Consider the following 14,318-nt stretch of genomic DNA (forward strand, 5'->3'; position numbering starts at 1 on the left):
AGAATTAGCACTTAGCAAGTGCTCAGGCAGTGTTTGATGTAGCCGATGGTAGGGTTACGTACTGTGTAAAGGATTCAAACCGTACATTGACAGGCAGGGCAGTAACCAGTGAATAGTTTATTATGAAAGTGTGGGCAAAAGGAAATCAAACAATGTTAGAACTTGAAGGACAGAGAAGGTAGAAATGCCATGTCCCCAGCGGGGAAACTAATTTGGTCAAGGATAGTAAGCCATTTAACAGGTTTGCATTTGAGAAATCCTAGCAGTAGGACGTTGAAAATGTGAGTTTAGTGTTCAGTTTGGGGAAGGTTAGGGCTAAACATTTAGATCTAATAAGCATATTAATGATCTGTTTGGTACTTATGGTCATGGACATGATAGTTAGATAAGAGGTGAATGGATGAGGAGCAAAGGAAGAAAATAGAGTCATTGTCAGAATTGCAAAGAGGATCCAGGATTGATCTGTGGTGTGGTGAGATCTTTAGCACATTAACGGGCTGAGAAAGGACGAATCATTGAGGGCAGGGGAGTTGGAGATTGCAGATGTAAAAAGGGACTGATAAGCTGAGGTCCTGGGAAGTTTGGAGGGTTCTCCTTTCCTGGTCTTGAAAAGGAATAGGACACTTCTGAGAAGATAAAGGAATAAAGATAATGGGTGTGAAAATTTAGAGAAGTTCATTTTAAGGCTGGGAGGGTTGGGGAGAAGGGGGATGAATGGTGAGCTGCCCTTGGCTGGTGATATTGAAAGCTCAGTGATTTGAGAACTCAGGTTGTTTGCTATGTCTGTCGGTTAGGGTCTAGTCAGGAAAACAGAAAACAGACTGTATTTCAACAGAATTTAATAGGAAGAAGTGGTTAAGTAGCTCCTGGGAGAACAAAAAGCAGAAAGGATCAGTGAAATAACTAAAAAGTAAACTGATGGAAGAAGTTACAACACTTAGCTAGATCTGAGGATCAAAACAAGGGAAGCCATTGGGGTTATCATGACTTAACCTTAATGGAGGGACATTGTAAAGCTGGTGTAGATAACTCCGGAATTCAGAGGAGGAGCTCTCCATGTTAGTAGATGTCAGGCACCTGGAGGGGCACCTGTCTGGTTAGTGCTGGTACCTCTGGGGTGGTTGTTACCAGGCTGGTCCTGGGAGTGCTAGAGACTGGGACCAAGGGCCCCTGGAACGAGGAAGGTCCCTTGCTGGGGCGACATTGACTGGAACAGCAAGGTTACAGGAAAAAGGGAGTCCTCAGTTCTTTGTGCCTTTACCTTCCAAATTATTATGCTGGGGTCCAGAGATTATTGATGAATAGAATGCAGGTTTACAGAAAGACATTTTGATGATCTTATCATGGCAACAGTAACAGCATAATTATTATTAGCTAAACCAGCTTGCTTTGCCAACAAAGGTCCGTCTGGTCAAGGCTATGGTTTTCCCAATGGTCATGTACGGATGTGAGAGTTGGACTATGAAGAAAGCTGAGCGCCTAAAAATTGATGCTTTTGAACTGTGGTGTTGGAGAGGACTCTTGAGAGTCCCTTGAACTGCAAGGAGATCCAACCAGTCCATCCTAAAGGAGATCAGTCCTGGGTGTTCATTGGACGGACTGATGCTGAAGCTGAAACTCCAGTACTTTGGCCACCTCATGTGAAGAGTTGGCTCATTGGAAAAGACCCTGATGCTGGGAGGGATTGGGGGCAGGAGGAGAAGGGGACGACAGAGGATGAGATGGCTGGATGGCATCACTGACTCGATGGGCATGAGTTTGAGTAAACTCCAGGAGTTGGTGATGGACAGGGATGCCTGGCGTGCTGCGATTCATGGGGTCGCAGAGTCGGACACGACTGAGCGACTGAACTGAACTGAACTGAAACCAGCTTGAAATACATCTCATCCTTTGTCGCCTGTTTTCATCTCTTGCTGTTCCTTGTTTACCCCCCTCTCGTCCAGACTTCTCTCATCTCAGATCTTCCTTTCAAACTATGTCAGTGGTCATCTTTGTGGTGTCTTTAGATGAAAGACAATGTAATTTCTATATACTTTGAAAAAACCCAAGCTTTCTATACAGGGTTAGATCTAGATTAAAAGTCTGCATGGTAGAATACAGGTTCAAATAATTCCCAGAAATTCTTAAATATATATGTCATGAAAGCTTACAAAACCATTGTCTGCCTTGATTCTGTTCCTCACTTCTACCATGTGGTCTTGCCTTCCTCTGAACTCACATTTTATGTTGCCTCATTCAAACTGCGCTTAATCTGCTATGTAGTGTAAGAAATGACTTGTGTTTATTCTTTCATTGTCATACGTACAAAATGCAAGATGAGAGAATTTACCTTGGATTAAGGTGACAATTATGCCAGTGTAGTCTGTGTAATTGTCACTCCTAATATAAGTTATGGAGAAGGAAATGGCAATACACTCCAGTGTTCTTGCCTGGAGAATCCCAGGGATGGGGGAGCCTGGTGGGCTGCTGTCTGTGGGGTCGCACAGAGTTGGACACGACTGAAGTGACTTAGCAGCAGCAACGTAAGTTAGGGAATTCTACTTATAAATCTTAAAGGGGTCTGGATATAAATATCTAGCATATAAGCTTTTTTTTCCCCTCTTAGATAATGTTATGCATTAAAGCAAGTCTGATTTTGCCAAACCAAAGTATATTTCCTTTGATCATTCGTTTCTCAGCTTTTCTGTTGCCCTGGTGAAAACCAGATCAGAAAAGTGGAGTTACGTGAAGTAGTGTTATTAGGTTATCAAACTCCTCCAATTGTTGATCATCATTTTGAAGGATCCTATTGTAATTTCGTAGTGTTTTTTCTCTCTGAGAGCCGTAAATGCTTTTCTTTATTTCAGTTTGATTTTAATTTTAACTTTTCAATTAAGATATAAAGCCAGTTTATAAATGTAGTTGGTGATATTAAAGTAATTGTATTTTCTTCACCTGCCAGTATGTATACATGTAGATTTTTATACAGTTTTGTAAATCTGCCAAGTTAAAAGATATCCTCATGTGCAAAAGTAATATGTTTTCTCATTCATTGTGTTCTTAGCTTCCTCACAAAATAACTGATGTTAAATCTTTTTTGAAGAAAAAACTCTGAAGTTGAGAATCTTGCCTCTTCCAAAGAGTGAGAATGTAAAACAGATTTCACAGCCTCACTTTGTAAACCCTAGATTTAAACAATTGGTTAGGTTGCTATCACTTATCTCTCTGTGGGTTCAGATTAAATCTTTTTTTTTTTTTCTGGTTATTCTGACTTCTTTGCTCCCTGAATCATTTTGCTTGTACTGGAGGGTCATTTGTCGTTATAAAGCTGTTTCTATTTCTCAGATAAATTAAAGCTTCATTTAAAGGTATTTGTACTTTTTTTAGGCCTTGCTTCATCATGAGAAATCTAAAGTTACTTCGGAGCCTGGAGTTCAGGGATATTCAGGTTCAAGGGAAACCACAGTGCCTCTCTCTCCGAACCGAGCAGGGGACAGTGCTTATTGGCTCAGAACGTGGATTGGTAGAGATAGACCCTGTCACGAGAGAGGTAAGTTATTGATGGAAGTTATTTGGGTGGATTCTGATATCTCCCCTTAATTATATTTTGCTACTAATGTGTTTTAGGTGATGATATTCTTAGTCCCTTTTCCCCAGACTGTGTAAATTTTAGAAAATTGTACTTTTTAGCTTCATGTTTTATTGGATATCTCCAAAGAGACCAGGTTTTTGTTTTAAGTTTGCTTGGCAAAAGAAGCATATTAACTGTTTTCTTTGCTAAAGATGGTAGTGTTGTGATATTTCTCAAGTGAAAGTTTGGATTTTAATCTAGGAAAAAATTTTTGAAAGCTTTTGTATTATAAAAGAAACATTAAAAAAATGTTTTACTTCTAGAAATGTTATGAATTGTTCTTGAGAGTAGATTGACTTAATTTGCTTGTTTGTCTTGGTGAAAGGTGAAAAATGAAATTCCTTTGGTGGCAGAAGGCTTTCTCCCAGAGGATGGAAGTGGCTGCATCGTTGGTATTCAGGACTTGCTGGATCAGGAGTCTGTGTGTGTGGCCACAGCCTCCGGGGATGTCCTGCTTTGTAATCTTACCACACACCAGGTAGGCGAGGGAGAGCAGGGAGGAGGAAATCTCAAGTATCCTCAAACGCCTTTTTTTGTATCATGTCAGTAGTTTTTCATAGATGTTTAAAATATCAGGAGCCATAATATTTAGGCATTTTGCAAATTAGAGTCTTTGCATTTTACAGTTCTTTACAGAAAATTGTTGGCATGGTTTTAGCTGTGTTTCAGGATTCTTCTTAAACTCAGTTTTGTCTGCTGCGTTTATTAATTAGAACAATGAGAGCATTCCAGATAAGAACAAAACCTCAAACCTGGCCATTCTTGTGTGGTATGGCTCACCTCTTGCTAGAATCCGATCCTGAGTTGTAACCCTTATTTCTCAGCTTAGGAAGTCTTTGGGATGTTTAAATGGCTCATGTTTTCTCTTAAGAATGCTGCGTAGGCCTCTTTTTGAGAACTATAGATACTAAGGTGATACAGTTTCATTTTGTGCACATTTTATGAGTATCAGAGGAGATAGATTTCAACGACTCGCCTCCTTCTCTACTCTAGCATAAGGCTGAGTTTCTGAATTTCTTTACTCACCTTGATAGCTTTTTAAACTTCATTGATAACTCCCTTAGCTGTGATCTCTAACATTGATGTGTCACAAGAGTTATATTACTAATCATGGGATAATAATAACAGCTGGCATTTATTATATGTTTACAGGGTGCCAGGCACTTTTTTTTTTCCCTGCCAGGCACTTTTTAAAGTATTTTTCATGCAAAATTACATGAATTTTGTAATTTTTCACTATAACCTTGTGAAGTAGATTGTTGTTTTCTCATTCTTCAGAAAAGGAAATTGAGGCTAGGCCAAGGTCAAACAGCTTTCAGGTGAGATTTGAACCCTGGCAGTGTAAATCTGGTACCTTTGCTTTTAACGGTTCCACTTAGTACAATGATAAATCTCCCTCTCAGTTCCTGGTGAGAAACGTCAAAGCCATCAAGTATAAATTGGTATTTCTCACATTTAAAAGGTGTGCTTTTACGTGTAAAACGTTTTGTAGAATTTTTTCCTATTACTGAGCTCCTGTAATCCGCTGGTCTCCATCCGATGGTGCTGATCCTCCCTATTTATGGCATCACAGTGTCTGCAAGACAGAATCCATGTATTCCTTCTTGTGCCTTATCAGATGGTTCACTGTCTATTTGCCAAATTCCTTTTTAGCCTCACCCCCCACCCCCATCATTCCTGTGTATGTGTATACCATATGCTTTAGTGGCAGCTGATTTTTAACTGCTTTTTTTTATAATTCTGTGCCTTAACACCACATTTTCTCCCCCAGTCTCTTCTTCCTAGCCCTGTTTCTACCCTTTAAAGCACCTCCTCAGAGAGGCTTTCCTGAACTCACCTGGGCTGTTTGTCTTTCTTTGCTCTAATTCCCCACTTAATTCCTGGAGACCTCAGTTACAGCCCTCACCCTACTGTAGAGGCATCTTTTAGCTCCGTAATGGGAGGAATGGAGTGGCCGTCGTCACATCTAGTCCCCATGGTCTGTATCACGCCTGATCTCTTAATACCTGTTACTGAAAAAGTGTTTACTGCTTAATTTCACCTTGGGGTGTTTTGTTGTGAATTATTTTGATTACGGTCATAACAAACATTTGTCAAGGTGCTTATATTTTCATATTTCACTTAACATTTCAAAATGTCTCTCTCAGCTGGAATGTGTCGGGAGTGTAGCCAGTGGTATCTCTGTCATGAGTTGGAGTCCTGACCAAGAGCTGGTGCTGCTTGCCACAGGTAAGCATGTCACCGGTCCCTAACTTTATAAGACATGACTCCTAACAGCTCAAAGACTTAAGTTTTAGGGTGCTTAGGTTTCAAAAAAACATTTCTTGAAACAATTGAGTTAAGTTTTACTTGTGAACACATTGTTTTAAAAAGTTGCTGCAGTCTGTAGTTATAGTTAAAAATGTCAGCAATGTTTATTTTAATATCCTTTTAAGAGGAAGAGTTGCTGTATAAAATAAACTGATTCTGAAAACTGCTCTTCCAGTCCTTTTTTTTCCTATAAATCTTTTCGTTCCGGCTGAGATTCTGTAAACTAGCACCCTGATGAGCTATACACTCAAAGAGGTATCTTGGTGACTCAACATTTGCAGTTAGTGGAGGAGGAAGGGCTATGTGCATTTTTATGTTAGCTTGACATACATAGATAGCTGAGAATAAGCACCAGGTGACTTACCCAGTCAAAACTATTTTTTTTTTTCTTTAATGAGAGTCAGAACATTTTGAATGAATTCTGTCTTCCCTATTTCGATTACAAATTCTTCCACTTCAGCTCTGTATCTTGCAGTGCTGTAGATACTTACGGAATGGCAGGCTTGTTAAATGAGAACAAAATCATTCTTGTTTGTGCTCCTTCAAGGTCAGCAGACCCTAATTATGATGACAAAAGACTTTGAACCAATAATGGAACAGCAGATCCATCAGGATGATTTTGGTGAAAGTAAGTATAACTTTGTTTGAAACATTTTGTGACTTTTCTTGCCAACTGATAGTCATAAGCCCAAAGAGCTATGAAGCTTAAACCCTGACTTAATTAAGTGTCTGATAGCCCAGTTCCTTTAGTTCATTGCAGCTCTTAAAAGGCATATCTCTGGTGGCTCTTCAGGTCTGAGAGTTGGCTTTGTCAGTAACCTGGGAAATAAGAATCTGTGCTTATAGGTTGGGTTGTTATTGCCCAAACCCAGGATAGGCTTAGTCATGGGGTTTGATGAAAAGGACTATACTGGCTGGAATAAAGAGAGCATTTCTGATACACGGTTTGGGGGAAAATACAAGAGAGGTGGGGTAGAGAGCTGACTTCTGTTCCTATTGATTAGACCTGAGTTGTCATGGGAACCATCAGATTGTTTTCTTGCTCAGATCTAGCTGAGGTGATACGGGCACTAGGCCATGGAAGTATTGAAGAGAAGAAGAGTGGAGATGCTTCTTGAGTCTAAGCAGCTCCGACCAACTTGAGGGTACCAGGTAGCTGGCTTGATTGAGGAGGGGAATGGGGGCAATGGTATTTTAACTTTTGCTGAGTTCTCACTTCATATCGTCTTATTCAGCCAACTAAGAAATCATTTAGAAAATTGCTGCTCATTTTTTTTTTTTTTTAATTTTTTTGTTAGTTGGAGGCTAATTACTTCACAGCATTTCAGTGGGTTTTGTCATACATTGATATGAATCCGCCATAGATTTACACTTATTCCCCATCCCGATCCCCCCTCCCACCTCCCTCTCCACCCGATTCCTCTGGGTCTTCCCAGTGTACCAGGCCCGAGCACTTGTCTCATGCATCCCACCTGGGCTGGTGATCTGTTTCACCATAGATAGTATACATGCTGTTCTTTTGAAACATCCCACCCTCACCTTCTCCCACAGAGTTCAAAAGTCTGTTCTGTATTTCTGTGTCTCTTTTTCTGTTTTGCATATAGGGTTATCGTTACCATCTTTCTAAATTCCATATATATGTGTTAGTATGCTGTAATGTTCTTTATCTTTCTGGCTTACTTCACTCTGTATAACGGGCTCCAGTTTCATCCATCTCATTAGGACTGGTTCAAATGAATTCTTTTTGACGGCTGAGTAATATTCCATGGTGTATATGTACCACAGCTTCCTTATCCATTCATCTGCTGATGGGCATCTAGGTTGCTTCCATGTCCTGGCTATTATAAACAGTGCTGCGATGAACATTGGGGTGCACGTGTCTCTTTCAGATCTGGTTTCCTCAGTGTGTATGCCCAGAAGTGGGATTGCTGGGTCATATGGCAGTTCTATTTCCAGTTTTTTAAGGAATCTCCACACTGTTTTCCATAGTGGCTGTACTAGTTTGCATTCCCACCAACAGTGTAAGAGGGTTCCCTTTTCTCCACACCCTCTCCAGCATTTATTGCTTGTAGACTTTTGGATAGCAGCCATCCTGACTGGTGTGTAATGGTACCTCATTGTGGTTTTGATTTGCATTTCTCTAATAATGAGTGATGTTGAGCACCTTTTCATGTGTTTGTTAGCCATCTGTATGTCTTCTTTGGAGAAATGTCTGTTTAGTTCTCTGGCCCATTTTTTGATTGGGTCATTTATTTTTCTGGAATTGAGCTGCAGGAGTGCTTGTATATTTTTGAGATTAATCCTTTGTCTGTTTCTTCATTTGCTATTATTTTCTCCCAATCTGAGGGCTGTCTTTTCACCTTACTTATAGTTTCCTTTGTAGTGCAAAAGCTTTTAAGTTTCATTAGATCCCATTTGTTTAGTTTTGCTTTTATTTCCAATATTCTGGGAGGTGGGTCATAGAGGATCCTGCTGTGATTTATGTCGGAGAGTGTTTTGCCTATGTTCTCCTCTAGGAGTTTTATAGTTTCTGGTCTGACATTTAGATCTTTAATCCATTTTGAGTTTATTTTTGTGTATGGTGTTAGAAAGTGTTCTAGTTTCATTCTTTTACAAGTGGTTGACCAGTTTTCCCAGCACCACTTGTTAAAGAGGTTGTCTTTTTTCCATTGTATATCCTTGCCTCCTTTGTCAAAGATAAGGTGTCCATAGGTTCGTGGATTTATCTCTGGGCTTTCTATTCTGTTCCATTGATCTATATTTCTGTCTTTGTGCCAGTACCACACTGTCTTGATGACTGTGGCTTTGTAGTAGAGCCTGAAGTCAGGCAGGTTGATTCCTCCAGTTCCATTCTTCTTTCTCAAGATTACTTTGGCTATTCGAGGTTTTTTGTATTTCCATACAAATTGTGAAATTCTTTGGTCTAGTTCTGTGAAAAATACCGTTGGTAGCTTGATAGGGATTGCATTGAATCTATAGATTGCTTTGGGTAGAATAGCCATTTTGACAATATTGATTCTTCCAATCCATGAACACGGTATGTTTCTCCATCTGTTTGTGTCCTCTTTGATTTCTTTCATCAGTGTTTTATAGTTTTCTATGTATAGGTCTTTTGTTTCTTTAGGTAGATATACTCCTAAGTATTTTATTCTTTTTGTTGCAATGGTGAATGGTATTGTTTCCTTAATTTCTCTTTCTGTTTTTTCATTGTTTGTATATAGGAATGCAAGGGATTTCTGTGTGTTAATTTTATATCCTGCAACTTTACTATATTCATTGATTAGTTCTAGTAATTTTCTGGTAGAGTCTTTAGGGTTTTCTATGTAGAGGATCATGTCATCTGCAAACAGTGAGAGTTTCACTTCTTCTTTTCCTATCTGGATTCCTTTTACTTCTTTTTCTGCTCTGATTGCTGTGGCCAAAACTTCCAACACTATGTTGAACAGTAGTGGTGAGAGTGGGCACCCTTGTCTTGTTCCTGATTTCAGGGGAAATGCTTTCAATTTTTCACCATTGAGGGTGATGCTTGCTGTGGGTTTGTCATATATAGCTTTTATTATGTTGAGGTATGTTCCTTCTATTCCTGCTTTTTGGAGAGTTTTAATCATAAATGAGTGTTGAATTTTGTCAAAGGCTTTCTCTGCATCTATTGAGATAATCATATGGTTTTTATCTTTCAATTTGTTAATGTGGTGTATTACATTGATTGATTTGCAGATATTGAAGAATCCTTGCATTCCTGGGATAAAGCCCACTTGGTCGTGGTGTATGATTTTTTTAATATGTTGTTGGATTCTGTTCGCTAGAATTTTGTTAAGGATTTTTGCATCTATGTTCATCAGTGATATTGGCCTGTAGTTTTCTTTTTTTGTGGCATCTTTGTCTGATTTTGGAATTAGGGTGATGGTGGCCTCATAGAATGAGTTTGGAAGTTTACCTTCTTCTGCAATTTTCTGGAAGAGTTTGAGTAAGGTAGGTCTTAGCTCTTCTCTAAATTTTTGGTAGAATTCAGCTGTGAAGCCATCTGGTCCTGGGCTTTTGTTTGCTGGAAGATTTTTGATTACAGTTTCAATTTCCTTGCCTGTGATGGGTCTGTTAAGATCTTCTATTTCTTCCTGGTTCAGTTTTGGAAAGTTATACTTTTCTAAGAATTTGTCCATTTCATCCAAGTTGTCCATTTTATTGGCATAGAGCTGCTGGTAGTAGTCTCTTATGATCCTTTGTATTTCAGTGTTGTCTGTTGTGATCTCTCCATTTTCATTTCTAATTTTGTTAATTTGGTTCTTCTCTCTTTGTTTCTTAATGAGTCTTGCTAATGGTTTGTCAATTTTGTTTATTTTTTCAAAAAACCAGCTTTTAGCTTTGTTGATTTTTGCTATGGTCTCTTTAGTTTCTATTGCATTTATTTCTGCCTTAATTTTTAAGATTTCTTTCCTTCTGCTAACCCTGGGGTTCTTCATTTCTTCCTTCTCTAATTGCTTTAGGTGTAGAGTTAGGTTATTTATTTGGCTTTTTTCTTGTTTCTTGATGTATCATTTTTTCATTCAAAAATAATTTGTTCAGAAATAATGTTTGAGTAGGTACTGTGAACCCAGCAGTGTGTTTGGTACTGTGGCTAAAACTGCTTTTCCCTTAAGGGATCCCGTTGGTTCAATAATAACAGAACATTGCAAGTATTAGGGTGACAGAAGGAGAGAAAAGGGGTCATGGGGAGGGAAGACTTCCCAGAGGAGGCCAACTTGAGCTGAGCTCTGGCTTATCTGGTGTTGAGTAGGTGAGGGTTGAGGATGGGGGAGTGGTCCAAGTAACTGAATCAGTTCTTTCCAAGGCAGGGATGTTTCATAGAAGCCTTTGACATGTCTTGGCTGGTTCAGGCAACTGTGAGTACTTCAACATTGCCTAGTGAGAGGATGTGGATGTGGAATGAAATAAAAGGGAGAGATTTTGATTAAGTTTGATAGAGAAGTTAGACAGTGAATTATAGGAGATCAGTCATGAAAGGTTTTGATGATACACAATTGATTGTTGGAGAGGGAAGAGATTGGAGACAGGGTGACCTGGTAGGAAGCTGCTACAGGAACCCAGGTGAGAGATGAAGGTGGGTGTGGGACTAGAAAAGGGGAAAAAATGCAGAAAAGTTTTGATTCTCAGTGAAGATAGGAATACAATTTTTGGAATTATGAGAAACATTTTTGGAATATACATGCCTGGTTCCTCTTTTGCCCTAGCTAGTTTGAGAAATACCAGTTTAGAGAATGAAATAAATAGGCTTTTGGTGTGTAAGGTGAAGGAGAAAGTTTAGTTGGACTGTAGCCGGAAACTCAGGTTGTGAAAATAAAGATGCCAGTATCTGAGAGGAAGGGTGGGGAAATGTGGTCTGTAAGAGGTGGGTGGCGAGTTCTGTTTTGAATTTGTTGAAGGGCCATATGGGATCACCACGTGAAGCAGGTAAATTAGGAGCTGATGCTCAGCAGAAGCCAGAGCTGTGGACTGGGAGTCATTGACAGAAGCTACAGTTTTGCTAGCTCAGGGAGCAGGTATGGAGCTGGATCTAGGGTCCAGGGTGGGACTCTGGGGCATCCAGCTTTGAGGACAGTCATAGAGGTTGTCATAGAGGTAAGAAGCACACAGCTTTGCATGGGAAAGTGCTCTCTAGTTCATCCTGCCAACTTTTTCATAAGTCTGATGGAGTATATCAAGGGAGGAGGAGTCCAAGGCAGGGTCCTGGGTCTTAAAAATGTATTTGTCAGTACAAAAAGTCACTCTGAAGTGGTGAATAGATGTGGTTCTTCTAACCCTGTTGTCAAACTTGTTCTGTAAAGAGCTGGATAGTAATGTTTTTCAGCTTTACAGGCCGTATGGTCTCTGTTGCAGCTATCTAACTCTGCTGACGAAGTAGGGAAGCACCTAGAGATAATACATAAAGAAATGGGTTTGGCTGTGCTCCGGTACAACTTTATTTGTAATGATGCTGTAATGATTTGTAATGAGGCTGTAGTTCGCTGATTTCTGTGGTAGTCCCATCACTTATTATCTGATCCCCCACTGGGAAAGGTTTTTTGCTTCCCTCCAGACCCTTTACCTCTCTGTGGAAACTTTTGCGTAGAAACCCAGGGGCATGCACCAGGGTAGGCACTACTGTTTGCATACAGCAGCAGGGCATGCTCTGCGGTGTGATCCATACGATACTTGGATGTGCCCCAGCAGAGCAGACTGGAAACAGTCGTGCCAACCCGTAATTCATAGAAATTATAAGCAGCCCTGCTTCAGCAGGGTCAGCATCAGTTGTAGGGAGGAAGTATTTGGATCCTGCTCTCAAGAACATCTCTGTCGTAGCTGTACATCTGGAGGATGCCAGATCCTACTTCCAGGAACAGAAGAGCTGCATCATTTCAGCAGTTTTGACTTTATGTTTTAGGTAGTAAGCTCAGCATTATGATTTAGAAAGAAGCCCAACTTGGAAGGCAGAAGCCCTGTGATCTAATTTTGGCCTCTGTCCCTGAGGGCATCTCAGTCTCTGTCTCTGTGAGGAGTTGAATTCCATAATCCAAGATCTCCCTCACTAGCAAGGAGATCATTTAAAATTGATTGCAAATTGAATACATTTCGCAAATTGAACATTTAAAATTGGAATTTTATTCCCAGCTCTTAGTTCTTATGTTTTTGTTATCCATGAACATATCACATAGATTTTTCACGTTTCGTTCTTCTTGTCAAGTGAGGTAGATTGCTGACTGTCATCAAGGTAATTTATATATGATGGCAGTAATGTTCCAAAATAAGAGTATTTCAGAGTCTTCAAAATCACTGAGCATATAATGTGAAACATAGGTTTTTAACATCTTGACTGCTGGTCAATTTATTGAGAGGTCTCAGGGGACCCAACTTCTTGAATCGGCTTTTATTTTATTTAACTTATTGTCTTGCATGTTCTCACTCAATTGTCCTCTAGGCAAGTTCATCACTGTTGGTTGGGGCAGGAAGGAGACGCAGTTCCATGGATCTGAAGGCAGGCAAGCAGCTTTTCAGATGCAAATGGTAAGGTTGGTCTGATGGATAAAGAACTTTGTTTGGAAAAAATAGAAGTTCTGCTACCCACCAGGAACTCTTGAGTGTCTAGATGTTACAGAAAGGGATCCAACAGCTTGCTGCTCTAAAGCCAATCAAGAGGCAGAGTTGGTGGAAAGGAAAGTTTGCTTTATTCCGGATGCTGACAACTGAGAGGGGAAGGGGGTGCACTCCTCTCCAAAGGCTGGCATTCCCTGCCCCCCAGCCCCACCCGAATGTCCACTGGGCAAGAGTTTTTATAGGCTGAGTGACAGGACTACATGCAGAAACAGTAAAGTCAACTCTGACAGTCACCTTGAAATTGGTCATGCGGTGGTCTGATCCATGTCATCTTGATTATTTTAAGTACAGTTAATCTTTAGTTCTAGGTTCAGTTTGTTCCCGTTTCTTTGAGGCCATTTCTCAGAATTGCGGCAGCTTATGTCATGGCTACAGTCTGGTCATCGTGTAGTTAACTTCTTTCACCCAGTGGGGGTTTTAGAATCTCTAAGATAGCTCACAGGACATGGCTCAGAAAATTAGCTATGGCCGTTGAGGAATTAAAGATCCTTGACTATGCTTAATGACTAAACTATTATTACTTAGTCTTGTTTGGCTGTTTTCCTTTGTTTCTTCGTTTTTCTCACTTCTCTGATTGAATTTATTGTTTAGCTGAAGTTTTTCCATGGACAGAAGGCAAGCTGAGGCCATGGTGGCGGGGGTGGGGTGGGGGGCAAGGATCACCATAGGGTCCTGCTCTGTTTCACACGTAGAGGGTGGTCATGGACATAAGCTGTTTAGAGACATTAGGGAATGAGAAAGATCCTCTCTTTCTTTCATATTGCTAAGTTAGTTTGTCATTTTTTTTTTCCACAAAGAGAATAATTATAACCAATATTTATTAAAAAAACAAATTCATTGCAGACAGAAATGAAACACTCTGTATCCCTTCCTGACATTCTTCCGCTTCCTCCCTAGAAGGAGCTGCTCTCCTGTATTCATTGTTGAGAATTCACATGTATGATTTTATACCTTTCCTATATACGTTTATATTAGATTTTTTTTCTTTTCCTGATTTCTCTTCTTGGATGAAATTCTTATGTTTTCCTTCTTGCTGGATACATTTTGAAGATAGAGCCTACAGGATTTATTGATAATAGATCAGATGTGGGGTGAGAGAGATGAATTGAGGATCATCCCAGGATATGGGCCTTTTGTAGGATGGAATAAAATGGAAGCATTTTTGTCTGTACTACATGGGAAATTTGCCTGAGCTGACCTTCTAGAATAGATGAAAATCGTACACTGCCTGCCATTTGCATTTCCCATCCATAATTTATTTCATGTAACT

General features: G+C 39.9%; 1 protein-coding gene across 1 annotated transcript in view; it reads left to right on the top strand.

Moving 5' to 3' along the window:
• Positions 1-14,318, top strand: part of ELP1 (elongator acetyltransferase complex subunit 1) — a 62,554-nt gene that overhangs the window by 796 nt on the left and 47,440 nt on the right. The window contains exons 2-6 of the mRNA XM_043927570.1: positions 3,367-3,529; positions 3,936-4,088; positions 5,758-5,839; positions 6,468-6,548; positions 12,873-12,958. Of these exons, the coding sequence (XP_043783505.1) occupies positions 3,380-3,529; positions 3,936-4,088; positions 5,758-5,839; positions 6,468-6,548; positions 12,873-12,958 (552 nt within the window). The 5' untranslated portion in view covers positions 3,367-3,379. The remainder of the gene's footprint in view (positions 1-3,366; positions 3,530-3,935; positions 4,089-5,757; positions 5,840-6,467; positions 6,549-12,872; positions 12,959-14,318) is intronic.

This window comes from Cervus elaphus, chromosome 16 (assembly GCF_910594005.1).
Source record: "Cervus elaphus chromosome 16, mCerEla1.1, whole genome shotgun sequence".
Taxonomy (NCBI): Eukaryota; Metazoa; Chordata; class Mammalia; order Artiodactyla; family Cervidae; genus Cervus; species Cervus elaphus.